Source organism: Pteropus medius, unplaced genomic scaffold (assembly GCF_902729225.1).
Source record: "Pteropus medius unplaced genomic scaffold, Ma_sr-lr_union100, whole genome shotgun sequence".
In the NCBI taxonomy this organism is placed as follows: domain Eukaryota; kingdom Metazoa; phylum Chordata; class Mammalia; order Chiroptera; family Pteropodidae; genus Pteropus; species Pteropus medius.
In genome coordinates this window covers 539415-552062 of record NW_024348242.1, presented here as the reverse complement: position 1 = coordinate 552062, position 12648 = coordinate 539415, and the positions used below count along the sequence as shown (strand labels likewise).

Genomic DNA, 12648 nt, shown 5'->3' with positions numbered 1-12648 from the left:
GAAACAAGGCAATAAACCTGAACAAACGTTCAAGGGAAGCGCTAAACTGAAACCCTGTGAACCTCGACAAGCGTGATCTGCGATGTCGCAGACAAGGGTCGTCAGGGGCAGCAGCTCTGCAGGCGCCTGTCGGAAGCCATTGCTGCGCATGGCTGTGTTCGGACTTCAGACGAAGCCGTGTGCCGTGGACTTTACCGTTGTGGGTGAGGGTTCGAGGGCGCTGGAAGCCAGTGCTGAACCTGAAACCCAGAGCGACGGGGTGGCCGGTTCCGTGGGGTGACGGAACTGTAGTCTGCTCTCGGGGACAGAGGCCTCGGGGCCGTGTGACCCTTTCGTCAGCTCCGGTGAACTCCCTCTGGTCAGCCCTCTGGAGAGCTGATTTCTTGAACCACTTAGAGTCGATTTTCAAAATTAATTTCCTTAGGATTACTTAAAATCGAAACGTGTGGCCTTGCCCGAGGTTCGTTCCATCCCAGTTGTCCCTCCCGGTGACTGCGAGGTGTGCCAGCTGTGGCAGGCCCCGTCGCGCAGGGTCACACCGTACCTATGATTCAAACATCTCCAAAGCCTGAAAAATGGCACTGTGTTCCCCGGGCCGCAGATGCGCAGGGTGAAGCCTGGCCGAGCCGCTGGTTCACTCACCCGCTTGGCGTGCGTGTGGGTGTCTGCCGTGGGCGCCCCAGACTCCACAGGGGACTTATGACCTTACTAAACTTCAAATGGTCCGGCCCTCCGACCTCCGTGAGAAGGGACGGCACACCTACAACGTAAGCGGAGACGGCCTCCGTGCTGACCGGTATCCGAACGTCCACTTCCAGATGGGACGGTGAGAAGCCTCTCCGGCGGCGTCCCTGGTGGTCCCCGATCAAGGAAGGCGCTCCCCTGCGTGTCCGAGTCGGTCTGAACCGGCACCGTGCACGGGGTGCCCTTCCTCTTGCTCACGTGCGCGCTCGGGGTTCGGTGTGGGCCCCGCGTTTCCTGCATGCACCATGGGAAGTTAGCTGCTGCCATGAGTGTCCCAGATTTGAAAGTGTATTTTCTTGTCGCCTGGCCCTCCTAGGGACCGTCCTTGCTTTTGCATTTCAAATGAGGAGGCTCCTTGGAAAAGGAGAGCAAAGCGGGCGCGTCATTAACCGATGGTTCGTCACGTTCAGACCACGACTCAAGACGTCTGCTCTGCCCGCTCAGATGTAAATGTCCCCGCGCTGAGTGAAGAGCTGGATCTGGGGCGTTTGCAGAGTCGGGGGACACCAGCCTGCCCTCGGGAGAAAGGAATCGACCCACAAGGAAGGTGACCCTGACGGAGTGTGCGAGACAGACACGCTCGTTACTTGTGCGGGTGGGACTTTTACTCTTTATGCTAAACTGAAGTTTCCAAATTTTTTACGTGATCAGAAAATAGCATGAGTTATTTTTAATATAGTATTGGGGGAAACTGCAGTATTTTTGAATAAATCAAATTACAAGTCATTAAAACGACTGTTTACACTATTATATGTATATTGCAACTATAGCTTTGCAGTTTTTAAATCTAAGACGAAGTTTCAATTAAAGTTTTAGGGAACTAAACTGGAGCTGGGTCTTGCATCTCAGGGCCTCCTGCAGCAGCTTCTCCTGTCACTGGCATTCTGTGTGACTCTCCAGGGCACGAAAGGGTGACAAGGAATCCAGCGTCTGCAAAAATCACTTTTTAACTAAGAATGTAACAAAGCTCCCAAATGATTTGATTTCATTATACCGGTGAATTTTTTTAAAAGACCACAATAACAGTTTCCAGCTTTCATTTTAGCAATTTAATTTATAAATTAAAAAATTTAAAGGCAAAATTTATCTTGTTCTAGGAAAAGTACTTCACAGGCCGCGTCCCGAAGACGAAGAACTGGAAGCTTTTCCGGAGACGGCAAACACTGGCCCTCGGCTCCCGGACACGAGCAATAAGTGTGGACGCGTCTCACGCAGGTTCCAGCTCCTGGCCCCTCATTTGCAGCGACAAGGAATCAAGTGACAGCAGGGCCCAGAGTCCAGGGGCCTGGCCCAGGAGGCAGCAGGCTGAGGGACCCCGAGGTCCTGTGCCTTTGGCTCACACACCGGGCCCCCGGCAGGGGCTGCACACTGCAGTGGAGGCCGCCAGGCTGCGTCCTGTCCGCCCGCCGGCCGCTTAGGCTGCCTTCTGCCTTTGCTCCTCCTGTGGGAGAAGAAAGGAGCTCAGTGCTGCCCCCCAACTGGTCTGTACCCCGGAGGTCCCCCACCTGCTGAGTGCAGTTCCCGGCCTCCACTGCCAGCGTCCCTCCTGCCCGCCCTCCCTCCCCATGTTGGCCGCTGAGCGCCCTCAGGTCCCCTGGACGGCAGAGGCCCCCACCTTGATGGCGCTCTCCAGCTGGGACAGCGCCTCCTCGTACCGGGGAACCAGCGGCTGCAGGAGCTCGGCGGGGACATCGTGCCGCTGCAGCTCGGGCGCCCCAGCTTCAGCCAGCATCCGCAGGAAGCGCTTCTCCTGGAGGGAAGCGGCCAGCTGTCTGGAGGGGCTGCCGTCCCCCGCCCGGCCCCTCCCACCAAGGCCCCGGCCTGACCTGCACTCGGAGCAGCAGCGTGAAGGCCTGTCCGGTGTTCCCGGCGCGGGCGGTCCTTCCAACCCTGAAACCAAGCCCAGGCACCTCCAGCGCGGCGCTGGCCCTTCGGGGGTCTGCGGGATGCAGCTTCCCTCCCGGTGCAACCCCCTCGCCCCCCGAGGGCCTGCGCCCCGAGCCAGCACTCACCGGTGCACGTAGGTCCGCAGATACTGGGGGGCGTCGTAGTTGACCACCAGCTGCACGGCCCGCACGTCGATGCCGCGGGCCGTGGCGTCTGTGCTGATGAGGCTGTGGGGCGAGGAGCTGTGGGCCCTGCCCGTGGCCCGTAGCCAGGACACCCCACTGCCACCCGCTGGGGACCAGGCAGACCCCAGAGCAGGACCGGCTCCGCGCTCCAGCACTCACAGCTGAATCTTCCCCTGCTCAAACTGCTTCAGGATCCTCTTCCGCTGGCCTGGGCTGTGGCGGGAGGAGAACTCGGCCACGGTCACACCTCCAAAGGCCTGGACGAGCAGGAAGAGCCTGGGTGGGAAAAGCTGGAGCTGGTGGGCCAGGGCCAGACCCGCCTGCCCACCTCCCCCGCCCAACAGAGCCGCACCTGTGGGAGTTCTCGCGGGAGTTGGTGAAGCAGAGGACCCTTGAGAAGTTCAAGTCCAGGATCAGGTGCAGAACCACAAGCGGCTTGGAGCGCAGGCGGCAGGGCACATAGTGGTGCTGGGGGGACAGCACGGAATTGGCCGGGTCCCGGGACGGTGACCCCTCCTCTCCCCTCCCCGAGCACCCCGCTCACCGTGAGCCCCGTGGGGAAGGTGTACTTCCCGCCCGAGTCCCCGTCCACGGCGGCATCTCTGGGGCCCCTGCCTGCCAGCCCCGTGGAGAAGAGCCGGGGCTGGTAGAGGCCGAGCTGCTGCAGCTTCTCGGGGTTCTGGGTCAGGGTGGCCGAGAAGAGCAGCTTCTGCAGTGGCATCTGGGGGCAGCAGGTGCTGAGAGAGGGGCAGGCGCTGGGAGGGCAGCCTTGACCTGGCCAGCCACCCTCCTGAGCCCCGAAAAGGGAGGAGTGGGTCTCAGGGACGAGACTGGGGGGCCGTGCTCGGGGCCGGGTACCTGGCGGCGGTCACGACCTGGGGCTGCCGTCGCTGGAGCAGAGCGAAGGGATCCGGGTCCCCCTCACTCGGGAAGGCCGCCGCCACCACCCGCGGCAGCCAGGACTGGTGCATGCTGTCTATCATGCGGTCGGCCTCGTCGATAATCTGCGGGCAGCAGGAGGCCTGGCGTCTGGCGGCCGAGAGCAGCAAAGGCCCCAGGCCCGGCCTCCCTCCGGGCGGTGGGCCACCTACCAGGAAGCGGAGGTGCCAGAGGCTGAAGCCTGGGGTCTGGTCAATGTGGTCCACCAGGCGGCCCGGGGTGGCCACCACGATGTCAGCCAGGCAGCGGAAGCCGTCGACCCTGCGGGACAGAGAGCAGCTCGGAGGGGCCCCTGCTCTGACCCCTGGGCAGGGAGCCTGCGGACTGGTGGCCACTCCCCTCCCGCTCAGCAGGCCCGCGTCCCCACACAGCCCACGGCCTGGCAAGACCTACGTCTTCTGGACGAGGCTCTCTTGCTCCTTGGCCAGCGACTTCTGCCCGGTGACCAGGGCCACGCGCAGAGGTGTGGCATCCGTGTAGAGGTTGAACACTTTGCTCACCTGGAAGCGGGGACAGGTGTCACCAGCTGCCAGGACTCTGGGTCTGACCCCGGGCGTGGGGCTCGCATACCTGCTGGGCCAACTCCTTGGTGGGCAATACAACCAGGGCGCGGACCTGGCACACGGCTCGCTGCAGCAGGGCCTGCGGGGGAGGGGGACCACCTGCGTCATCAGGGCCGGCGCCCTGCCTGCCAACCCCTCTCGGAGGGCAGGGTCCTCACACTCACCTGCACCACAGGGATGACAAAAGCCAGCGTCTTCCCACTGCCCGTCGGGGCTGAAACACAGAGGTCACTGGGCCGGTAGCCACCCCTGCCCCCGAGAAAGCCGCCGGCTGCGCTCTCCAGGACAGCGGGGATCACCGCGGCCTGGACTGGACAAGGGGGACAAGGCACCTGTCACGTCCGTGTGGGGACCACCCCCCAATGGGACAGGTATGTGGTGCATCTGTGGCCAGCAAGCTGGGCTGCTCTCCGTAGGGAGCGTCACCACCTGACCCCCCGCCACCTGTCCAGGGCTGGCGCACCTGGAAAGAAGGACGTGATGCCATGTGCCCGCAGCCTCCTCTGCAGGTCAGGGTGGACTTCGGGGACATCCTCAATGGGCACTAAGTCTTCGGTGACATTCCTGCTTACACAGCTTGGCTCAGCCAGCCACGTTGGCAGGAAAGGCTGGACCTATCACAAAGGGTACGAGAAGCAGGCCAGGTGACTGCTCCAGGGCACCCCTGGCCAGGGCGGCGAGGCTGGCAGAAACCAGGCTACACAGGCCGCAGGACGGAGGCCAGCGAGCCTCTACCCGGGGTCCTGGCTTCCCCACTGCCTGCTGCCCGGAGCAGATCCACCTGGGGCTTCCCCTCACGCCTACGTAACAGCCACTCCCTGAGCCAAACCCGCAAGGCACCCCAAGGCCCCGCAAGGCCTGGCACGCATCTGCCCCCACCCCGTTTCCTGTCCCTGGCCACACTCGACCACAGAAACCTGTTCGTAACACTGAGATCTCTGCTGCCTCCCTCGGCCTGGGCCCCGCCTCCCCCACCCCCATCCCAGCTGGGCTCGACTCAAAGGGGACCCGCATGCAGGCCCCGACGGAAGAGGGCCCCTCCCTCTGCACAGACCGGGCCTCGCCCTCGCCACCCTCCAAGAGGCCTGCAGAACTTGATTACTGAAACCATCCACTAAGATGACCTGCCGAGCCCAGGGACCGCGTGGACGCTCCCATCTGGTTCTCAGGCTGGTGAGCACGTGGTATCATGTTAGCAAACTGGCCTCTGCCACACATTAAAAGGATCACACACCATGATCAAGTGGGATTTGTTCCTGGACGCAAGGCTGGTTCAATATCTGCAAGTCAGTTACTGTGATACATCACATAAAACGAAGGATAAAAATCCTATGATCATCTCAACAGAGGCAGGAAAAGCACTGAACACAGTCCAAAACCCACTCATGATAAGAACTCAGCAAAGTGAAGATGGAGGGAATACACCTCAACAAAATAAAAGCCATAAACGACAAACCCACAGCTAACTCACGCTCAACAGAGAAAAGCTGCAAGCTTTCTGTTTAAGATCAGGAACAGACGGCGATGCCCACTGTCCCCGCTCCTACTCAACGCAGTGCTGGGACCCTCAGCCACAGCAGTCAGACGAGAGACAAAAGGCATCCAAATCGGAAGGGTAGAAGGAAAACTGTCATTGTTTGTAGATGACATGATACTATATATGGAGAACACTCAACATTCCACCAAAAAACTGTTAGAGCTGATCAATGAATTCAGTAAAGTAGCAAAATACAAAATATTCAGGAATGGGTTGCATTTTTATACACCAATAACAGACTACGGGGGAAATAAAATTAAGAAAACAACCCCATTTGCAATTACATTGAAAAGAATAAAATACCTGGGGACAATAAAAGAGCCACGCTCGAAACAGCAACACGCTGAAGAAACTGGAGCTGCAGATAAATGGAGGCAGACACCACGCGCGCAGGGAGGGAGGGTCGGCCGTTAACGCGGCCCCGAGCAGGCAGTCCACAGATTCGGTGCGATCCCATCGGAATGCCAATGGCGTTTTTCAGAGAACGAGAATAACCCTAAAATTTATATTAACCAGCAAAAGACCCTGAAGAGCCAGAGAGCAGCCTTAAGCAACAAACCTAGAGGAATCACGCTCCCTGATGTCAAACTACACTGTAAGGCTATAGTCATCAAAACAGCACGGGACCGGGACAGAAACAAACAGATCGATGGAACAGAATAGAGCTCAGAAATGAAGCCGCGCCTACGTGGTCCATTAACCGGTGATAAAGGAGGCAAGAACATACAATGGGGCAAAGACAGGCTCTTCATCAAATGGTGCTGGGAAAACTGGACAGATACACGCAAACAATGAAAGCAGACCGCCGTGCTACCCCAAATACCGGGACAAGGCCAAAATGCATCACGGGCTCAAACGTACGACTGAAGCCATGAAACGCCGAGAATGAAACCGGGCGGAAGCTCTGACGCTGCGCTTAGTCACACGCTCTGGATGTGTCTCCTCAGGTGGGGGAAACAAACGATAAACGGGACGACGTCGAACTACAAAGTTTCTGCACAGCAAAGGAAACCAACGAAACGAAAAGAGCCTCCTGAGTGGGGCAAGACCTCCGCCTGCGATGCACCTGACAAGGGGATAATGTCCAAAATTTATGAAGGGCTCGTGCACCTGATGGGCGAACATCTCACAGTGGAACAGCGGCCCGGCGACCCTGCGCCGGATTTCCTGACGAGACTCGGGAACGGCACCACCAGCCTCCAAAACCACCAAATACTCCTTCAGCAGTTCGGCTTTTTAATGGGCTAAATGCAGGACTGACTGGTCACCCTAATAAAATGACATAACCTAGACTGAACCACATTACATGCCAACGTAACAGTAGACTTGGCCAGTCAACTACCTAAAACTATTCAAAAAAAAGATGAAGCCACAAAAATTACGAATTTATAACTACAATGACTTAGGTGACCAAACCGAGCCAGTGAGAAAGCCCCTGACGACGACCGCACACGGCCTGCTGTCGCTGTACCGACCTGGCCACCCGCAGGGCTCCGGGAGTCACGGGGGTCTCGAGGAAGAAGACAGCAAGCAGGCGGCTGCTCCGAGGAGCCTGGCGGGCGGCCCCGCTCCGTACGGACCCGCCCAGAGAAGTGGCTCTCGCTGCCACCGGAGCCGCACCGTCTGTCCCTACCCGCCTCCTCCGCGTGAAGAGCACAAACGGCAGGGGCTCCGAGTCGGCACGGCGGTGTTCTCCTCGGAACCGACTGCTTTCCAGCGAGGACGCCTCCCAGGGGAACATGTGTCCCTCGCAGCCCACAGGGCTCGGCGCACTTACAAAAGTGAGGGGTTTTAGTGCACACGGTGCCCACCTTTCTTTCCCATGAGGTGGCAATTTTAGAATTAGGGATTCAAGTTCAAACTATATGTGAAAGAATGATTATAGAACAGACAGAAGAGAGGCTGGAGAACGAGCGAATATCACAAAATGGGCCTGGCGGGTTGTGGGCGCGCCCCACTTCTGACTCAGGGGACGAGTCAGCCCTCCGGCAGGTGAGTGAGGACTGAACCTGTGCCAACTGCCAACACGCAACGGGCCCGAGTCCGAGGGCGCAGGGCTTCCACCCAGGACCACCCAGAGACGGGACCCAGCGTTCCACGTGCCGCCCCCGCTGCACCCCGCCCTTCCCGTGGAAGAGCCCAGTGGGAAGGCTGGAGGGGCTGACACCAGCGCGGTGGCCCCTCGGAGCCCCGAGCCCCGGTAAGAGGCGTCATTCCCCAGCACATTCCCAGCGCGACCCGGACAGGGACGCTGGCTGCGAGCCCCGCCCACCGCCCTCGCACATCAGCCAGGGGCTGACACCTCACACTGCCCAGGCGTCTGCGCTGGCCCCACATGGACGGGCTGGCCAGTGGCGACGGATAAAAGGAGTTTTAGCCTTTACTCTTCCAAAAACTGACAGACGAAAGAATTTTTAGGGCTGACAGGTGACTGCAGAAATTAGGTACCGAACTGTTCCCGTGTTGCTCTATCTTTACGGGACCTACGCAGACTGGGTCAGCCAGGCCTGGTCGAGTGGCTCCAGAGCGGGAGGCTGAGAGCACTTGAAACACAACATGCCCGAAGCCCAGACACCCTAACTGCTGCTCGCTCTTTCTCTATCCACGAGAAGAGACAGGCCTAGGCGTGGCCACCCCCAGCGGCCTGCTACAGGGATTACCGTCAGCAGGCAGACGCAGGAGCAAAGGAACCGCGTCTGTGCACGAGGCCACCCCTGCTATCATGTGAGGAACCGTCCCAGAAGCCTTCATCGTCTATGTCTCATTCAGCTGAGACGCTCCAGCTCTCCTCACACCCGCGCCCTCCCGCCAGCAGGTGACCCCAGGAAGGGCTGCGGTCTGTGGGTCTGTGCACCCGGCACTGCCCTCACTCGGGGCAGCACCCTGACCCTGCCACCGTGCGTGGAGGTGTCCTCCTTCCCACAGGACAGAGGCGGCCACAACTGCGTCCCCCTAACCATTTTTTTCTTACTCCGAGGAAAGATTTGAGGGAGACGCCTAGCGACAAGACCAACCTAACTTGGGCTTACAGACGGGTCTTGTCTCAAAGACAAACAGGAGGCTGCTGAGCTGCGTGCGCAGGAACCTCCGTGGAGGGCGTCACAGAAACGTGCCGTTCGCCTGGCTGTCTGCCCAGCAAGCTGAGCTAATCGCTCTAACTGGAGCTTGTCAACCGGCCGGAGATCAAGCAGCCGATATGTACACGGATCGCGGCCAGGCCTTCAGTGCAGCTCACAACTTTGGGACATTGTGGAAGCCTTAACTCCCTCGGGGCCGCCCACAAGGGAGGGCAAACAGTTTGCAGAATGATCAGAGCTCCCGGCACGCGACAGCTGCAGCCGGCGAAGCGGAAGGAACCGAATCGTTTAGCTGACGCGGCAGCCAGACCGTCCCGGCCCGCGAAGCCGATCACGCCTGCCACGGCCCACTCACCTGCACTGCAGCAAGTGCGTGAGCTCACTCATCACGTCCTACAAAGACGGGCCCGTGGGGCCACCAGGACCGGTTCTACGGGGCAGTCTCAGCCTTGACACAGCCCTTGATTCCGACTTTTCTCAAGAGCTACACTTTAAAAACTGGGCTAAATGGCTCACTTTGGGAGAACACTTTCAAGAACATCTCCCTAATAATCTCCCTGGCAGACAGATAAACAAAGAGAGATGAACACTGTGTGGCTATAAACACAAACAACAGAAAACCAGAAAAGGCCATCTATGGTCACCGCAATCTAAAACTCGTGGCTACGTGCCTGTCTGTTATAGTGTCTCCTCCCCCACAATTACCACCATGTGTTCGGGGCTGGAAAGGTACAGATTAAACACTAAAATAAACGTGGGCCACCTCAAAAAGAACCACAGGGATAACTTGTGAATTAAAATCCCCTGAACGCGCCCCTCCCAACTCAAGGCCCGGACATTTGTGGGATGCGCTATAGAATGCCCAAACTAGGCTCTCGGGAGTGACCACTACTCACTTAACCACGGCATGGGACACTCGACACCGTGGGTTCACGTGGTGTACCCCAATGGCCCCAGGCCACAACACGTCTGGTGGATCCGACAGCACTGACCCTCCGTAAGAAATGAAGAGACACTTGGAGGGGCGTGGCTGCCTTGGTATTCTGGGACAAGCTGCATTTGCAGCTAATAAATGTCATTCGTTAGAAAGATTCTTTATCTAAAATCGCACACATGAAGAAATGCTGTTCCGAGAAGGGAGTGGATGGAAACAGCCTGCAAAAGCCACGAAGCCTCAGCTCACCGGTCAGGACGAACCCGACAGCGGGAACGGGCCTGCGCGCCAGCTCAGCAAGGCCCGTCGTCTGTGTTAACACACAGGGAGGCGGAGTGGCTACGAAGCCACGGCCAACCGTGACGGGTGCGGAAGCCCGGGCCGGACGTCCACGGTTTCTCACGGTCCTCCTGGACTCTGGGAAGTTTTAGGTGGAAAATGTGACTTACGATGTTGTATTTTAACAACTCAGGCACCTCAGCTGAACCCTAAACTAAAATTTTCAATAGTTCAACTGGCTGGTTATGGTCTATTCTTAATAACTCTCAAATGCTTCCAATGGGAAATGGATGGATAGTATTAAAAAACAACAATAGGAACCCAGCTCATGGTCAGACTGTAAAAACTGAAAAGGTGAACGCCCTCGAACTGTATGGAATTCTGAATTCGCCCAGACCTGGCCTGTTGTATCTACCCCAATAAACAACAATACAGCTACATGGGAAAGAACTTTTTGTTTGGAAGAATTAAAAATTCCTGTTACTCTAAGTAACTTCATTGCACTGACACAACTTATGTTAAACACTACAAGACGAACATGGAGTAACACTGAGGTTATAAGCAAAATAACTTCACCTGAGGCTCATGACACTTGTTGCAACTTTGACAATGAACATCACGTGCACTAGGGGGTTGAACTTGACCTCCCCGTGATGTTGTTCCCACGAAAAGTGGCCGGAAAAAATTAGAGCTTTTAGGTGAAATGACTAAAGTTCTTTATTCGCCTGGCCAGACATACCACAACGCACAGATGACAGCAGACGAAGAGGAAAACTCACTGACAGTTTAATCAACACGACGACGACGCGCAACGAGGGCTCTCTGGCTGACACTGGCCGCAGCTCCCAGCCTGTGAGCTGAGCGACTACCTGGCTCTTACTGTCACTCCGTCATGACAGACGAGGGGAGAAAAGACAGAAGTGGGATCACAACAGCTGGTGGATGAGGAGCGACCAGGAGCGCCCAGGAGCGCCCCCCTCATTAACGACGCCTGGCCCGACCCACTGAAAAGGCCGTTTGCAACGATCCGCCCATCCGCCCAGGCTCAGGGTCCAGGTTACCCGCGAGCCCTTTCCTCCCTGCTGGTCCGTGCAGACGCGGTTACAACAGTCGACTTCCTAGAAAGGAGCCTTCCTCCCTGCAGGGGACCAAAGGATGATCGCAACGGTCACCAGAGCAACGTTCAGACTGATTTAAGATCCAGAGAGGGAGCTGAGAAAGGAAAGGGTGTCTACGCTGCAGCTCCGGCTTGTTCGGTAACCAAGGTGACGACGCAGTGAATTCCGAAGCAAAGCCTCCACAGGGCGGCCTCACACTTGCTGACAGCCCCAATTACGAAGGTAAAACATGTAGATGGCGGTGCCTGCTCCTTCCACATCCTGATACAAACGCACAAGTAACTGCTTCCACAACTCCCGACGATAGGTGCCTGACAACCCTGCCTTATCTGCACAGCCTCTTCCCCGGACGCAGCACTGTTAACCCCTGAATGCGCCGAACTGAACTGCGGCGCGGAACTGAACTGCGGCGCGCAGCTGTGTCTTCCTCCGTCCCCTGCCCTTAAGCGTCCCCTCATGTGCCTAAAGTCCCAGCACTGATTTCCTGGAACTCTACTCTTGGGCATGTCCTGGGCTGGGAATAAATAAAAAACTCACCTAAAAAAGTCCAAACTTTCTTTTCGTTGACCAAAAAAAAAAAGAATGGAAAACTTTTACAATTTAAGGTAAAAATGCTGTTTGTGCGGGATTCAAGCCACTAAGGAAAGAAAACCCTGCCAGACGCACATCGGAGGTGCGGCTCGCCCCCCGGTGAAGGTGTTCACGGGCTGAACACGTGCCGAGCCCCACGAGGAGAGGCACCAGCGTCCCCGCCGCCCCACGGACACCCAGCCCTGCAGGCTCCCCGCCGCGCTGGTGCCACCCGGCCGCTCACCTTTGGCGCTTTGCTCCTCTTGAAGTCCCCGAGTAGCAAGGCGTGGGCTGGGGGTCCACAGGCCCCATCGAGGGGGCGTCCGCCCGGCGCCTCGGGCGGCCCCGCGGCCTCGGCGGCCCCGCCGCTCTCCCCCGGCGCCTCCTCGCTGCTCTCTGCGGGCGAGAAGCGCGGCAGGGGCGGCGCGTCAGCCCCACGCGGACCCGGGTCGCCGCGCCCCGCCCCGCCCCGCGGGCCCACCTGCGCCCGCGTCCTCGCCGTCCGCTTTCCGCCGCTTGCTCTCCGGCGTCCCGCCGCTCTGGCGCCTCCGCGCTCTGCGCGGCCGCCGGCGCCGCCGCCCCGCCGCCCCCGCGGTCTGCGCGGCTTCCCCGGGCTCCTCCTGCAGCTGCTGCCGCTCTCGGGCCCGGCGCTGCAGCCGCTCGAGCAGCGCGCGGGCACGGCCGGCCGCCTCGGCCTCCGCCCCGGCCGCCTCGGGCCCCGCGTACCGCGCGACGTGGAAGAGCGCCATGCCTGCGGCCGCACGCCGCCCGCCGGCGCGCCGCGATGACGGCAGGGGCGGGGCCGGGGCCGTGAC

At 58.8% G+C, this 12648-nt stretch overlaps 1 protein-coding gene across 1 annotated transcript; it reads right to left on the bottom strand.

Annotated features, from left to right (window-relative positions):
- Positions 1 to 1770: 1770 nt before the first annotated feature.
- Positions 1771 to 12613, bottom strand: DDX51 (DEAD-box helicase 51). Its single transcript, XM_039879203.1, has 15 exons — positions 12315 to 12613; positions 12078 to 12229; positions 4782 to 4932; positions 4483 to 4628; positions 4326 to 4397; positions 4149 to 4255; positions 3908 to 4016; positions 3675 to 3820; positions 3361 to 3553; positions 3169 to 3284; positions 2976 to 3092; positions 2757 to 2858; positions 2571 to 2634; positions 2360 to 2494; positions 1771 to 2185 (listed from the first exon to the last, which is right to left on the bottom strand). The coding sequence occupies exons 1-15, from the start codon at positions 12580 to 12582 to the stop codon at positions 2159 to 2161; spliced, it is 1905 nt and encodes a 634-aa protein (XP_039735137.1). The 5' UTR covers positions 12583 to 12613; the 3' UTR covers positions 1771 to 2158.
- Between the last annotated feature and the right edge of the window lie 35 nt (positions 12614 to 12648).

What these genes read in the sequence shown, in the direction of transcription:
- DDX51 (XM_039879203.1), bottom strand. Translation starts at nt 12,582, where the DNA reads ATGGCGCTCTTCCACGTCGCGCGGTACGCGGGGCCCGAGGCGGCCGGG. An exon ending in CCTTCCCCACGGGGCTCACG is followed by an intron (nt 3,285 to 3,360) that starts GTGAGCGGGGTG and finishes CTGTCCCCCCAG; the next exon opens with CACCACTATGTGCCCTGCCG. An exon ending in CGCTGCTGCTCCGAGTGCAG is followed by an intron (nt 2,495 to 2,570) that starts GTCAGGCCGGGG and finishes GCTTCCCTCCAG; the next exon opens with GAGAAGCGCTTCCTGCGGAT.